At 37.5% G+C, this 16,963-nt stretch overlaps 1 protein-coding gene across 4 annotated transcripts in view; it reads right to left on the reverse strand.

Annotated features, from left to right (window-relative positions):
• EXOC3 (exocyst complex component 3) overlaps positions 1-16,963 on the reverse strand; it is a 31,117-nt gene that overhangs the window by 7,874 nt on the left and 6,280 nt on the right. For 3 of the 4 annotated variants that reach the window (XM_061448992.1, XM_061448990.1, XM_061448989.1), the window contains exons 3-10: positions 16,302-16,521; positions 13,613-14,294; positions 8,549-8,666; positions 5,704-5,829; positions 4,148-4,248; positions 3,554-3,664; positions 2,663-2,813; positions 878-1,000 (exon numbers count right to left, since the gene is read on the reverse strand). In XM_061448992.1, coding sequence (XP_061304976.1) covers positions 878-1,000; positions 2,663-2,813; positions 3,554-3,664; positions 4,148-4,248; positions 5,704-5,829; positions 8,549-8,666; positions 13,613-14,294; positions 16,302-16,521 — 1,632 coding nt within the window. The remainder of the gene's footprint in view (positions 1-877; positions 1,001-2,662; positions 2,814-3,553; positions 3,665-4,147; positions 4,249-5,703; positions 5,830-8,548; positions 8,667-13,612; positions 14,295-16,301; positions 16,522-16,963) is intronic. The other variant, XM_061448993.1, reaches the window with a different exon arrangement.

Here is a 16,963-nt window from a genome sequence, read left to right on the forward strand (position 1 = left end):
TGTTCTTATCTCAACCCGTGGGAGTTGCATTCTTTTCAATTCTCCTCTCCATCCCTCCGAGAGCAGGGGGAGGGCAAGAAAGGGGGGGGAAGTGAGCGAACGAATTACCTGACTGGGTTTAAACCACGACACATGACCAGCTCTGGAGCTCCCAACACAAGAGGGACATGGAAGTGTTGGAGTTTGTCCAGAGGAGGGCCATAAAAACGATCAGCGAGAGCTGAAGCACCGATCCTATGGGGCAAGAATGAGAGAGCTGGGGTTGTTGCCTGGAGAAGGCTCTGGGGAGACCTTATTACAGGCCTTCAGTTCTTAAAAGGGGCTTCCAAGAAAGATGTGAAGAGACTTTTCAGCAGGGTGTACTGCGACAGGACAAGGGGTAATGGTCTTAAACTAAAAGAGGGGAGATTCAGAACGGATGTGAGAATAGTTCTTTACAATGAGGGCTGTAAAATACTGGCACAGGTTGCCCAGAGAGGTGGTGGATGCATGACAGAGACATTCAAGGCCAGGCTGGATGCGGTTCTGGGCAACCTGATCTAGTTGAAGATGCCACTGCTCACTGCAGGGGAGGTTGGACTAGATGGGCTTTGAAGGTCCCTTCCATCCCAAGCTATTCTATAATTCATGACTTTACATTTTGATTAAATTCTGCACCTCAGATCTGTCTTTGACAATACCAGTGAAAAAAAATTAAAGAAAAAAGATGAGAGAGAACTGCCAGATTCAGACTTCTGCAAGACGATTATGAACATGCTTTTCATTTCCAGTGATGAATCAAGCCAATTTCTGTATTCCATTTCTGAATTCCATTTAGTGTTCACTAATTCCAAGCCAACATGATACTCAAGAGTATCACAGATTATTTTGCACTTACCTTTTTATAAGGCTTCTTTATTTTTGAAAAGTCATTGAAATAATCCTCTACAGTGACACAGATAGTCCCCACCGCATTACACCCCATCAACCACTTCTTCGTCATCAGCTCATTAAGATGTGGCTGAAAAGGCAGTAAACAATCGATTAGAACACTTTCATAGCATTGCAGTTACAAAAAAGTAGGAAACAGTTTTAAGCATCACACATTTCCAAATTACACTCCTTCAACAGGAATAAGCAGTACAGAACAATTGTGTGATCAGTTGTCAGAATGACAGTTGCCACAGAGAGCTACCCTGATATACATGCTGTGTGTGTGTAAACCAGCTGCACTAACCTGAGCATTTGTGTCATACTACTTCTCTAAAATGCTTTATTATGTTTTCTATTTAAATGCCTATGCTAAATAAAAGTATAAGGATAAAACTTGTGTAAAAGCTGATGATTCCAATGTTAAATATGAGGCACTTTAAAACTGTTGTGATAATGCAACTTCGTGTTTGATTTCTTGAACTGCTGCTGGCTACTCAGTTGTTCCCCTTTGCTGGCCCCACAAACTCCCTGTGCCTATGCCAAACCTGGTGGCCTGGATGCTTTACTTCTTTACCAGAACTCCACAAGTCATAATTTCAGTATTCTCTACATCCACATACACATCTTGCTTTGCTCTACCCAGAGGAAAAGTTATGTATTAGAGCACAGTACTTTATAAATTATAATAGTGACATGACGCTTGAGGTTAATGAATTGCAAAGAATGGTCATTAAGAGTAGATGGAGTGTCTTCTCAGAACCAGTGAGCACAGCTAATGAGAAATAAAAGGTTTTGCTTAAAAGCTCCAAGTTTAAAGTAAACACTGCTCCAACATCTTTCTTAATGCGAGTCATTCAAGGCATTTACATTAGTTCAAAATATTATTACAAATCTAACAAGTCCCAGAGCACCTTTCTTTGCTCCCACCATTTCTCTAATTTCCCTGCCTTCCTCTCCATACTCTCAATTCCTTTTTAGTAATTTTTTTCTTTTTTTTTCCCCCAGATGCTAGAATTCTTACACATGGAAATTTGTCAGAAAAGGCCCACCTTTGGAGTCAATCAGCTGCCTTAATTATAGGTGTACTGCATCTGCACCAAGATCATAGAACCACAGAATGGAAAAGACCTTAAGATCATCAAGTTCCAACTTCTCTGCCATGGCCAGGGATACCTCACACTAGACCATGCTGCCTGAGGATCTGTCCAACCCAGCCTTGAACACCGCCAGGGATGGGGCATTTACCACTTGTTTGGGCAATCTGTTCCAGCGCCTCACCACCATCACAGCAAAGAACTTCTTCCTTATAGCTAACCTGAACTTTCCCTGTTTAAGTTTAAACCCATTACCCCTTGTCCCATCACTATGGTCCCTGACGAAGAATCCCTCTCCAGCATCCTTATTATACACAAGGTAATTAAATTGTCAGCACTATTTTCCCAAATAATTCTTAAAACTCAACTACAAAAGTATAACACTAATTACAGTCTGTTAGGAAATATTCACTGTATACAAAGAACCTGCCTGAAGTCATCCTGTGAAATATAATTAAGCAACCTTTTAGTCTCCTACATTCAAATTGTATCAGTGAAGAACAATATTGATGTTCACTGGCACTTTGCTAGCACATCACATATAAAATGTTTAGCAATCAAAAGGCTTCATAGCTTCTTTATCCCTGAATTATTTTTCCTTATAAAATAATACTTCTGAGTTGTTTGGTTTTTTTTTTGAGGAAAAAAGTTCTAACCTCTAAATCCATGAAGACTTCATCTAGCAGGCTAGAGCATCCTTCTTTGGCAATGATGTCTAAAGTTGCATCCATGCTTGCATGACTGCTTGACAACGTGTCTTCCATTTCAAGTTTCAAGTATTTTCTTTTCAGACTGATTATAGATTCTCTGTGACAAATAACAATGCTTTTCATCATCTACCAATGCACAACTGCATTGCTACTAGATCTCTGGAGTGCATACATGGAAAGAAACATACTAGAAAGTCTTATTTTTTGCAAGAAGAAATAATGCCAGCTGCTTGCTTTGGAAGCCTTAATTTGCTCTCCAGCATGACTTTAGAGTGATCAACTTAGGCTAGTTTTATGCTGGTAACAAACTACTGCTGACTTGTAGACTTGAGAATAGCAGCAGATACAGATGAACATGGGGTTGGACTGCTGAGCACCAAAACATGTGCAACAAGGATTTCTTTCCCTGTTTTGATATTCTTAATAAAGTCTACCTTTACTTTTCTTCACCTTGATGATGGCTGCTTGAAGGTGAACTGTGAGAGATCAAATGTAAGAGAAGATGGCAGGCCCCAGACCAACTACCTGGAACAAATTTTTCAAATTCTGAAAGTTGCAGACAAATTTTTCTTTGGCAATGAAATTCTTGGAATAACAAGTGGATTTTCAGCAGTGAGGGGGAATGGCTTGGCTTGCCTTGCCAAAGGCAAAAGCAAACACAACATCTGCTTCTTAAAACAGTAACATACTTCAACCTATTGTCTTCTGTAGTCAGCTAAACTATCTTAACTGAAACCCTCTTTGTATATAAAAGGAGGAGAAGGTCCTGCGAACACACAGCATTACAAATCAAGTATCAATACCTTTTCACAATACTGTAAGAACATGCAGACTTACTTAAAGGTTTGACAGTTGTTGATGACTGCAATCATGTATTGAACATAACACTGAGGATACTGACGATTTTTAAGATGTTCTTCTTTATACAACTGTGCTTCATCTTTGTACCTGTAACATAAACAAGGAATGTCATTAAATAGAAATCTGTAATAACTTAAGTACACCTGTAGCTTCAAATGCTCCATAAGGGCCTGTCAGGTACTTAAAAGTATTTTATAAAAGGTTTGTTGTTCGTGTGATGTTTAACCCCTTGGTTCTGAGCAGAATCTAGCCAAGGAGGTGTTTTCTGTCTTCATTAGGAGTATAAGACACAAATTTGAGATATAAAAAGTTGAACTGACTCCATAACAGCCATTTGCAGAGAGGAACTGAAAGTGCCACTCACCAGCACTGAAGAACTTCTGTGATGAAACAGGGGAAGGGATGAAGAAAGCGAGGAAAGGAAAGGGAAGAAAAGCTTGGTTGGCACAGTTGTGACAGGAGAAAGAAAGCAATAAAGAAATATCCATACACGAAAAAAGTATTGGAATTGTAGGAACAAAGAAAAGCAGAAGCAGCACAAAGCATTTATATTTTAAAAAAGTATATTACCTGGTTAAAAATGAATTCATTTGTTGAAGACATAGAAGGAGTACCTTTGTTTTCAAATCTTCATTTATCTGAGCAGCCACCTGAAGATTCTGCTCAAACATCTAGGTTAAAAATAGTTTAGTTATTAAAAAGGGACCTTTAGGAGTGGCAAACCAAAGACAGAGCTCCTGTCTTGTTGGAGACTCTCACTAGCACCAGCTTTACATATGTCTTTCTTATTAAACAAGCCTGTACAATTGCTTCTGACTAAACCAAAAATCACTATTTCTGTAACTAAATTATTGGCAACCATTAATATACGCAGCAGTTTTCTCCTGACACTGAGAACAGGTGCATTCTTTCTCCAGCAAGAGTACTTACTATTTCTGATTCAGTAGGAATTTGGCTTTGCAGTGGATCAAATTTCTTGGGTCACCTCCTGCAGCTAGTAACGAATAACCTTACAACTCAAATTCCTTTGCTTTCGCCATACGTGAAAGCAGCAAGTTAACATCAGTGAAGTAGACAGGACCCCTAAACTTCAAAAAACACAACTAGGCACAAGATCCAGGTGACCTACAGGGAACTGTGTGAGGGAAGAGGCAGACTAGAAAAGAAGGGTACAAAACCAGCTGGAAACGTGGGCTGCTCTCATGCCCAGATGATTTTGAAAGTTTCACTGTTACATGAATCTCAGCACTGCAACCTCTGATAGCACACTATCCAATCAGCCACCAGTTTCTTTGGCATCACACACTTTCCAGAAAGGATTAGATGAAGTCAACCTTGGCACTAATATAAATGAGAACAAATGTAGCAAAAAACACAGAAAAAGAAAGGAAAGAAAGAAAGTGTAAAATAATTGCAGGAAGAAGAAAACATCTATCTTTCATTGAAGGTACCTAACAGTATTTGTAAAGAAAAATCAGAAAATGAGCATAATAAGCTGACTACCAGCTTTCTACTACCAACAGGGTGGTGCAGTTTTGTGTTTGTTTTTTGTATGGCTTTATTTTTTATTTTTAAATCTTAGAAACAGCCTTATCTTTTCTGTTTTGAGGCTATTTCATAATTTGGACAGGCATTAACGTTAACTGAAGTAGTGTTTAAACAGCAACATTTTTGATCTCCAACAGTGCTTTTTTTTTCCAGTATTAAGATGTTTGTATGACAAAAAAATTATAGGAACAAATACATGCCTAACAAACTCAGCAGCATATTAACAAGCAATATTCTACTAACTATCAAACATCTCATCTGGTCAGTTTATACTACAAAATTGCATGAAGAGACCCAAGTAAAAGCAGTTAACTAAATATAAACAAAATAGGTTTGGAAAAATGTGTTTCTAATCTACACACAAAAAGAACTAACTCTAACTGTTAAAGTGAAGAAGGCAAATAAACGTTCAAAAAACCCAACCCCTCCAATTAACAACTCAGAGGAGAAAACCTATACTTCAATAGGAATAAACCCAACATCATTCCAAACAGCTTGGTTTCCACCCTCTCATCTCTCTGCCCCAAATTCATATACCGCTTCTGCAGATTGTCTAGAATAATCAATTTTTCTTATACCTGAAAAACAATAGCTGGGAGTGTCGTCTGATAGTACCCATCTTGATCTGCTTCTGGTTCAGTTTCTTTTATCCAGTCTTTTTTATCTGTCTCCAGTGCTTTTCGCAGCCAGCCAATGATGTTAGACTACATTAAATAAAGCAACCAAGAAAAAGATTTATAATTTAACAAAACAAAAAAAAAAAATCCCACTACAATACTTGGAAGAGCAGTCATTTACATAACGCATAGTATATAGTAGCAGATAATGTTGCTCACTCTTGTAATTACTACAAGATACAGGTAACATAGACAAATTGGAATTTGCAGTAAAAAAAAGGTTAGTACTGGCAAACCAGTGATGCAGTTCTTAGGCACACTGGAAGGGGAGTACTCCTAACACAAAGAGCAAGTCATTTAGGCAGAATCAACATGTTTATTAACTTTGGAAGCATTCATTAAGCATCAGGTTTTAGGTTTCAAACTGAAATTTTCAAGAGCTGAAAAACCTGGGATAATACTTAATGTAGAAAATTTAACAGATATCTGCTTGTAGTTCCTTTACACACATTTTAGGAAACTGATGCTTGTTACTGCTGGGGACAAAACCCCAGGATTAGATTAAATAGGTTGTATTTCTTGGAACATAAGTGGTGCAGAAAACTGTGATGGAGATAAAACAGCTGGCTCTCCTCCCATCTGACCAGCACAGTATACAGCAAACAGACATTAATAACAACTGGTTTTAGAACTAGATTAAGCCAGTTTTGTGATCAGCTACATCACACAGATACCATGGACATATTTGCTAGAGTAGGCAGTAAAGACCAACATGTTTGCTAAACATGTAATTGGATTCTTTGATTTCTGTCTAAAATAATTATCCTTATATTTTCAAAGGTTTGAAGGTGTCTGATTCTTTTCTGCTTTATTCACATTTAGTCAAAACCCCTGGTAGAGGGTCATAATTCTTTCTAATGTATAACAGGCATATTAATGTGCCACACAACACAAAATTAAATAGGACCAGCAGGTATGTACAGAAATGGGAAAAAAAACAGTTTAATAGAGGTATGTTTTTAATGCTAACATTTTCAAATGTATTAAATCAGTATATTTTGGTCAAAACTCCTATCAGCAGATAGGATTAAGGAAGAAACTGAAAACAGTTTTCCTGCACAAGGAACGCTGCTGACCAAATGCAGACCTCTAGTTTCCTCCTTTTTTTAAATGACAGTGAGTGGCCTGTCAAGTGCTGTACCTGCAAAGTATACATAGTACCACCTTCAGTTATGTAAAATGAGGTACCTTCTTCCTCATAAGCATGGAACTGCTCTGATGAGATATGACTAACAAAGCAGTTAATCTTTAAGCCAGAAGCCCAAGGGGCATCAACAGTTTTTACCTTAAGATCATCATTAACAAGAACTTTCTAAAGCTGAGGTGCTTAGAGAAAAAAATAATATATTAGAAATCTGTTAATACCTATTAGCATTTTATTTCTTATGAAAATGAGCCATTTTTATTGACTTAAACATCAATACTTGATAGTTACAATTAGGAAATACTTTCATTTACCCAAACCAAACTAGTTATGTTTTGTTTAAGAACAGTTTTAAATGAAACATCGAAAGAAATAAAGTGGAAGTGGGGATGTGTAGAAAATTAGATCATGCTGAATCCTGCGAAACAAATCAGCAGTTTCAGTATCTTCTGCCTTAAAAAAAAGATGCAGCCAAAAAATCAAAACTAGCAAAAGAAAACCACTCCGTTTAACAGCACAGTGGCTTTGCTTTAATTCATTTATAGATTATAAATACAAGTATTCTATATTTTCCAGTAAGTAGGGAAAAAACATTACTGAACAACCAATGTAAGTATATTTTTTTCATCTTAGCAGGGGATGAAATGAATTCAAAGGCATTTCCTGAGTCAAGCCAAAAGTAGCCTGAGAAAACAAACCAATGTTTTTTGTCCTAAAGGTAAGTGCAGAAAAATAAACTTACATGAAAGTCCTAATAAAGCTAATGTGAAGTAGAGCCTCTACTGGCAACTTCTGTGAGACATAACAAGATTGGTTCATATTATTGTGATACCAAGGCCAAGTAGTTGCTGTTGCTGGACATATTTTAGCAGCTGGCACATCCAAAGGAGTAGAAAAATTTCCCTCCTCTGCTTGGCAGAGTTCCTAAACTTAGGAGGAGGAGGAATTCAATTGAACAATGTACGAACAGTAAGTCCAAAGTTCCAACTACCCTAATCTCTAAAGAAAAATACATCTAAAAACCTGACAAACATGTACTGATTCTTTTGCCGTGCAGTTGGCCAATTTCCAGTGATGCTTAGGATAAATCTAAAGACATCTCTTCTTCGTTAAGATGCACTTAAAATGGCATCCACAAAAGGAAATCATGCTCATGCAGTTCACAGGCTTGAAAGGAAAAAGACTGTTAAAAGAATCAGTCTGGCAAACATGAATATCCTGATTACCTTGAAAAGATCACATCTGTATTAAATGTTGACATGGTTACTATAGGGACCAACTGCATTCAATGGCTTTTCAGTATAGTAATACCTAACATATTATAGCTATGAATTTACATGTATTAATAACTCCTTTCTAATAAGCTATGATAAATACAGTCTGTAAAGCATAATTATTCCTTGAAATGGCATGATTTAAATCTATAAAGTCACCACAATACAATTTTATAAACAGACTTACGCATAGCACATGAAAATCTATAAAAGTAGCTATACCAAGTTCACATTCAACACATTAGTTTCCTCTGATGGAAGAACAGCACCAAGGTGTTAACACTGCCATAAACGCATCTAAACTTATTTTTGCATAATCATTACTCACAGTAAGTGTCGACATGTACTTGCTGAGAAGCTGGTCTACCACATTTTGTGAAATCAGAGCATCCAGAGAATTCACATCCACTTCAGGAGACAGTTCTGAATTTCCCATCATCTCTGTACTGAGTTTAAAAAAAAAACAAGCAAAGAAAGAGAAACATTACAGATTAGTAGAAAAAATTTGGTAAAAAGTTAAAAACTAATCAGCTTTTTTTGCACGACCACTGTAATGGGCAGTTTTCCAATAGCTACACATTTCAGAGAGTTCTTAATAGTAACTGCAACAATAACTGCATTTACAGGGAATGTAAGTAAAACTATGTAATAGAAAGAACAGGATGCAAAAGCTATAGCCCAGCATATGTTAAAAACACATATTACAGGCATTTTAAAAATTCAGCCCTTTCATGTGTTTCTAACTTTTACATAGGAGAATAAGCAACTGCTTGAGACTGAGTAAAAGCCAACTGGTTCAACCTGTGGGCTCTTAATAGGGGCCAATTTTACATGTATTTTAAGTTTAAGAGGTAATGACAGATAATTTACACATTCTGAACTTTAGAATGGGAAAGATCAGTGAAAAGTACCAAATCCTCCCGTCAAGTTTCTCAAAAAAAGCTTCTGCTTTGCTACTTGTATCACATCTGTATCAAAGCTAAAATACATTGAAAGAAAATCTAACTCTTTCCTGTATTGGTAGAGAATACCCCTAAAAGGAAGGGGCACCTCACATGCCAAATCAAAAGCGCATTTCATTAAAGTGATATTTTGCATCTATATAAGATTGTATAATGAGTTGCGTGTGTAACCGAAAAAACCCAAAGCTATGCCAAAACGCGACATAGCAAGAGCTTTTAATATTTTATGCTTTAAAAAACAATCACTCTAAACCAAACTCTTTAGAGAATGCATTATTAACTGTTGATGGAAATACATTCAATCATAACACATAAATTGTTCCACATTCCATTTTTAGTGTGCTTGGAGAAGGAAGCCACAAATTCTATATTTGTAGTGGCAACTATAAAAAACAAATAGCAAATTAAAAAAGAAATCTTAAACAAGTGTTTAGTTTGTGTGTATTTCTGCAAGTTAAAGTGCTCTGGGTACATGCAGTAGGTGAGCGTAGTGGTGCTTCCATGTCATGAAAAAAAATGTCAAAGCACTAAAAAAAAAAAAACCTCATACAATGCTTAACTGCTAAAAAACCCCAACATTTCAGCATTTGAAACTATAAAAGCTATTGCAACTGAACACTTTACATTTGTAGCTTCTTCCTGAGCCTGTAGGAAAAGAGACTGAAGATATTTTACATGGCTCAAGCCATCTAGAAAACTGAACTCTGTTCTCTTGCTGTTTACATAAAGAATACACATAATAGCAGGACCTGCTCTAAGCTTGTTCAGGGGAATTGTGAGAAGTTGTCTCTGGCACTGTGCCATATAGGAAGTTATTTCTACCCTCATTATATTATCATTCCCTACTTCAAAAGGCCTCAGAGACATTAAATCTTTCTCAAAGCTTATCAAGTGAAGCCCCAAACAGGCTTCTACCTCTAGCCACCAGAGACAAAAATTCTTACTATACTATACATTACCACAAGTTCTCTTTCCTGTTTGCAACAACTCAACATCTGGGGGAAAGGAAGTGATTGGCAATGCTCTTAGAAGTGTTAGGAGGCTTTTAATTATAGGGAAGAGTTACTTTACTTCCCTTCAAAAAAACAAAAACAAAAACCAACAAACACATTTTATTGTAAAGTTGAAAATTCAGAATCGTACTACCTGGAAACTAACATTTTAAAAGCTGCTATTCTGCTTCCTGTGTCAAGCTTGCTCCCAGTCCTGCTCTGCCTTGTAAAAAGAGGTACTTGATCCAGAGACAACATCCACTTAGATGCATAGTACTATTTCCTTTGTTCTTCCTGAGAGTGAGATTGTTGGCAATGCCCGTAGCAATATTTGTGAACCCTCACCAGTTTTGTCAACACTTGATCAGTATCTGACAAAATGCTGTTAAAAAAATACGGGCATCAGTATCTTACAAGACTTTATTTTTTTTCCCCTAAATGCCTGGATTTTAGACCAGGTAGAGTCCTGGTCCCAACCTGGTAAAGACTTAGTAATAGCAATATGTTTCCAAAGCTCTCATTGATTTAAATATGAAAGACAAATACATCTAGCACAGTAAAACTACAACCCACTCAAATATTAAAGGCTATTTTTCCACATGCAGCATCACTTCTCAGCCGAGAGCTGAATACAGTTCTAAAAACAGATTCTAAGACAAGTTCTCGTGGGGAAAAAATAGGACACCTTTAAAACACCTCTCTTGGAAATACTGTAAACAGAAGTAATGCATGACTTCCTTACCAGTTCATTACACAGAAAAGACACCCTCAATACTGCTTCTCTTAATTAGTATTTTCTCAGCTGGCTTTGAAGTGCAGCTGGAATATGCAAATACAAATACTTATGTTCCCTCTAACATTCGGTTACATTTAATGGAATTAGAGAAAGATTATAAAGGACAAAACTAGCTTCTACCATTCAGTGTTCCACAGAAGTGAACAAGGAATGTAAGAGCAGCTTAAAACCTTTTTTTTTTGGTGCAGGTAAAAGCATGTCACAGAAACAATTCTCATGGTGTCACATAGGCCACCCTCCTTCACACCTTAACCATGACATATAAACATAACACACAATACATTTTCTATAGCTATAAGACATGTCCAGCAACTGAGATTTGGTAAGCTCTGCAAATATTCCGCTTCAGCACTTTTCCCCATTCCCAGTCCTGAGACTATTCCTTCTTCCACTGTCCACTACAAACATAGACAAAAGCTAAATATCAACCTCTTTATAACAGTTTACTGTAATCTATAAGAATAGAATTATTGTGCTGCCCTCTTTATTTTTTTTTTTTATTTTAAAGGGAAGAAACTCAAAGTCTCATTTCTTTTTCCTGAGATATTTCCTCTAATTTCCATCACACTTATTACATGAAGATACAAGGGAGAAGTGCATTCTCAGGTATCTTGCACTGCATCTACTCTTACTGTTTCACTGCCTTCACAAGACAATACCATCAGGTGCTATGAGCCACGCAGCCTGCTGTAGGAGCAATCCCTTTTGGTTTTTTTTGCTTTGTAAACAGTTACAATGCTGGCTTTGCTCCCTCTTTGTATGACAGAACAGATATTGAGAGAGATTTAGCTCCGAATCATCTAATTCCGTTGCAATCTGCTCTGCTTTCTGGGGGAAGGTAGAAGGTCAATTTTAAGACCAAGAATTGCCTTACTGGAACGTCAACCTCAGTGCTGTGAAGAACTTGGGAGCAGAATTTCTACTGAGGCCACATCCCCATAGGTAGAAGGATTCACATGTTCCTGATTTTCATTCGCTATGGAGTTATTGCTCTGGCCTTCTATTAACAAAGAATAGGCCAATGAACTCAACTCTTTATTAGTAGCTTCATGTTTCATACATTCTGCACAGGTATGCAAGTATGCCTTAGTGGGTGCTCCTTATTGTTCCTTGCAAAGATTAAAAAACCAGAACTTCACAGAGTAGAGCAAGGATTACAAAGAGTACTGAACACAAAATGAATCTTAATACTGTTCTGTACAATTTCTATAAACAGCCTTATCTCCTGCCTATTCCCTATATGCTATTATCATATTATTACCTATTAAGCATGCAATTTGTTGAATCAGTGAGATTGAACAATTGAAGGCAGCAAAAGTGTACACAGCACGGATTCTGGGTCAGTGCCAGCTCTCAAGAACAGGATCAAAGCCATGAGCCACAGAAAGGCTAGCATCACTTTTTCCCCAAACAAATCAGTTGCTCTAGTAACTACATGCCAGCAGAAACTAAACAGTTGCCTTTTGAGCTGTTTCTACTTGGACGATGAAAAAAAAATCCTTCAAATTGCACAATACAAAAGAGTTTAAGAGAAAACCTGTAAGCAGAAATTCTTCTAAATACGCAAATCGCTACACAGTTCTGAGAGAAAACCTGAAGGAAGTTACTACATTCTTTCCATTTAACATCAATGAAACAACACTGAAACAGTCCCAGCCCCCGTAAGAAGGAACAATAGAAAGTTGTTAACCATACAGATCTTCTGGGGCTGTGGCCAACAACAATTCTATTTCACACACAAGCTCTCAGTTTCTTCTGCTCTTTCCCAGTACTGGCATACAAATACAAGGTAATGGTAGCTTCAAGCAGGTCTTTAACCTTAAAACTTCAAAGGCATTAAAACTTTAAGCGTACAAAACAGCTCAAAATCACATTAGAAAATGCAAGCAAGTTTTAAGGAGCAGTTTCCAGGAAGCAAATGCATAACAACCATGAAATGAACAAGTTCTTTACTGCTGCCCTCTTTGGTTGCATAGACTCATACAATGGTTTGGGCTGGAAGGGATCTTAAAGACCATCTAGTTCCAGTCCCCACTGTGGCTCCTACCCTAGTTGCGGATGCTTATACTTCAACACACCCCAGTCTTTCCAATTGCTGACTTTATGGGTCCACAGGCTCCAGTGACCCATGGTCTCCATAGAATTGTTTGGCTTGAAAGGGATCTTTAAAGATTACCTAGTTCAATCCTTCTGCCAGAGGCAGAGATACCTCTCACTAGACCAGATTGCTCAATGCCCTATCCAGCCTGGCCTTGAACACTGCCAGGGATGGGGCAGACACAGCTTCTCTGGGCAACCTGTGCCAGTGTTTCACCACCCTCATAGTGAAGAATTTCTTCCTTTATATTTAACCTAAATTTACCCTCTTTCAGTTTAAAACCATTTCCCCTTGCATTGTCACTATGCACCCTTGTAATAACGCCCTCTCCAGATTTCTTGTATGCCTGCTTCAGGTACTAGAAGCTGCTCTAAGGTATCCCCTGAGCCTTCTCTTCTCCAGGCTGAACAAACCTAACTCTCTCAGCCTGTCTCCATAGGAAAGGTATCTTATATGTTAACAGACATGCAAATATTAGCACATAGACTGTGTTTTGCATGCTTACTCTCAGCTACTGCTAACAGAAAAGAGATGGGGACCTTACCTTTTGTATGTATTTAAAACCCAAGTTAGAAGGCTAACGATCTCATTTGCTTCCAGGTCTTCTGCAGCTAGCTCTTGCATGCGGGTAGACAAAGCTTGATGGTACATGTCTAGCAATTTGTTGAAAATGTCATAATTTGGAGGAAAACATTGATCCAGAAGGGTTTTAGCCACAAGCAGGTCATCAACGACATATTTACGTATGATTTCTAGATGGCGCACGAGCCACATTTTGTCAGATTCTCTAGTATCTGCTTGAGTGCCTTCAATTCGTGTGCTCACAGTTCTATCCAAAATGTTGAACATCTTCTCTTTCCACTTCTTTGGTCTGCCAGGAGGTATGAACCCAGTTTGTTTTTTCCGGTCTAACATGCGCCTGTCTATTTTCTCTTCCCTCTCAATTATTCTAACAACAGAAACGAGCAAGGTTGGATCTCGACGGACTGTAACAAGAGACCTTTGAACCACCATCCAAAGTTGCTTTGCCAACTCCTCAGAAAGTTTCTGCATATCCCCAAAGTATGTATGGATGAGGTTCATGTCATGTGTGTTTTTGCTGTCCATGCGATATTGCTCATACATCAGGTTATCACGAGAACATTCCAAATCCATCAGTTTTCGATGAGCTTGCAGAAGTTCCCCTCGCTCAATCAGATCGTGGGTCTCCCTGACTATCTCTGGAACTGAAAGATAGGCAGACAAGCAGAAAAGAACATAGAATAAAACAACACAGTCAAAATACAGAGATAAATACAATAAAAGCACTAGGAAACAAGCTGAAGAACACCTCTAGTAATTATTTTGAAATAATTTAAAGGAAATTACTGTTAAGTACTCAAAAGTTGTTAGTAAATGCTGAATGTCTTTATCCATTACTTATTAAAATGCTCCATTTTGATCAGTCGCTAAACAAAGATCACAGTGCCAAGAGAACATTATTTCCTTTCTCTTTTTTCTCTCTCTCCCACCCCCTCTTAAAAGGAAATAAAAATCCATGAAAATCTACTATGAAACAAATTGCAGTACGAGCTTTCTTGTATCTTCTACAAAAGACATTTAACTTGCCTGACTAAAAGTCACCCTGCTTACCCTGATGCTACCTACACCAAATAATACTGATTTTTACCTCCTTCATGCAGGAAGTTTTTGCCTGCCTAAAGCACAAAGTAAGAATAGGGATAATTACCTATGCTGCTAAAGTTTTTATAAGATTTTTCTTTTTCTTTGTTGTTTTTCAGTATTTGAAGAATACTAGAGAAGAGGGTTAGGATCCTGGGGGGAGAAGAACTGAAAAATCTCAACAGAAAAATGGTCACTGCAAAAAAGACAGCCAGTGATAAAACTGGTGTCCCCCAAAAAAGGTCTGAAAAGACACTTATACACAATCATTAATCATGTTGAAAACAACTTGGTTTATAAAATACTTGTTTTGTTCAGAGTGAAGTTATCAACAACTATATTGTTTAAGAATCCCAACAGGAGATGCTTCACACTAAAAGCTTCTCAGAATGCCAGTAAAGGCATTGTCTCAACTGCATTCAGTGCAAAAAAAACTAACATCCCCAAAATAAGTCAGCATTGTAACATACAAGATTTTGTTGTTCTTGCTGTTCTTTGTTGCTTACATGCAATGCTAGGCACTGACTGTAAATATTACTCTCTTTAAGCAGCCACCCAAATGTATTACAGTTTGGTATTGTAGCAGTGGGATGCACTCTTACAGAAATTAAATCAATGTGGTACAAATGGGAAACAATTTTTCTTTATAGGTACATTGAGTTACTATAAGCAGAGAAGAGGAAAGAAAAGCCTATTCAAATGAAATCAAAATGGTATGATAGGTTTAGCCCTCATTATAGGGGAAACACTCTTAAAATTACTTACAAGCAGGAAAGTCCTGGCAAGGAATTCACCCTGATTCAAGATGGAATGGAATGTGCACCAAAAAGGCTGCATAAGAGGACAGAGGTAATCCTATTTTCTTTATCTTTACAGTACCCGTTATAAAATATTCATCTTATTTAATTTTGTAAACCTTCACACTTGTGCAGTGGTGCAAGGAAGAAGGGTCTCCCATGTATAACTCCTTTATGCATGAGTTGCTTTCTGTGATTATGATGCCTGGTTTTGAAGCAAAGACTGAAACTGAACTTCAGGTAGTTTATACTTAGGCTTGTAACATTAATGGAAATCCTTGGAGGCTGTTGTGTGAGAAAGGCTGCAGGGAATCATTGACTGGAGATCATGCCCTTTCATATTTCACCTTGCTTGCACAAAGCTTTTGCTCCTCAAAATCATTTGGAACTATTTTTACCCAACAGGCTTGCTGCAGGTGCCCAACTCACTGGTAACATTCCAGATCTTTCTGAATGTTCTTTCTGTACATGCCACTTGCATATTTCAGTCTTTTATACTACACATGTCATTGGTGCTACTGACTGCCAGCAAGAAACTTCTTTGTGACTTGTGTTTGATGATGAGATAGGCTAGACTGGAAGTTCTTACAGCACAATTTAGACTTGATATATATTAAATGGTTACCAGCTAATTCCCTTAACATGATGCATAGGTGATTTCTCTTTTCCAGCAAAGTTTAAAGTTCTCAACATTACTTGAAAACCTGACTGCTGTTAGTATGATTTTAAAGTGCCTTCAGTATGTGACAGATTATATAAAGACCTCGAGATTACCTGAAAATATGTTCTTGAGATTTTCTACAGCAGCTGCCAGTTGGCTGTGTTGCACTACGGCATCCTTAACATCCTTGAGGTTTTCTATGGTGTTGATGCTCTGTCTCCAGTCCTTATTGACATCTATCAAAGACTGCTGAATGTCCTTTACATCATTAAGTGCATTGTGCAGTTGACTTAAACCTGTTCGTACTCCATCTAACTGTGACTGTATTGCTGCCTTAAATACAAAGAAGAAGACAAAGAAGGAACTCTTATTGATCACGATACATTTTGTATTTTCAGCATTTCTCAGGAATTCATTTTCATTTCTGTACCTAACATTTTCAGAGAAAAACCACACCTGAAAATGTAGTGTTATAGCTTACTAGAAATGTGTAACTTACTCTGTGCATGTGTACTTATTCTTTTTTCCTTTTTAAGTTCTGAAGTTTTATCTAGTTTTCAAGGACGTAGACACAATTGGTTCAGCTACAAAGCTAATACAGGAGCATAGGTAGATAGATCATGATCATTATAAATCTATGTTAAACCAGGATCATGGGAAGGCAGAATGAGATTTCTTCACATTTCCTTCTTAAATTAATTTCAAAGGATATCAGAATAAAGCTGATCCAGATGTTTCAACACAATACTTGGTATGTACAGATTCACAGAGCATT

The sequence above is a fragment of the Pezoporus flaviventris genome, unplaced genomic scaffold, assembly GCF_033815535.1.
Source record: "Pezoporus flaviventris isolate CSIRO_AGI_PZ_B2104156 unplaced genomic scaffold, CSIRO_AGI_Pfla_v1 ptg000007l, whole genome shotgun sequence".
NCBI lineage: Eukaryota > Metazoa > Chordata > Aves > Psittaciformes > Psittacidae > Pezoporus > Pezoporus flaviventris.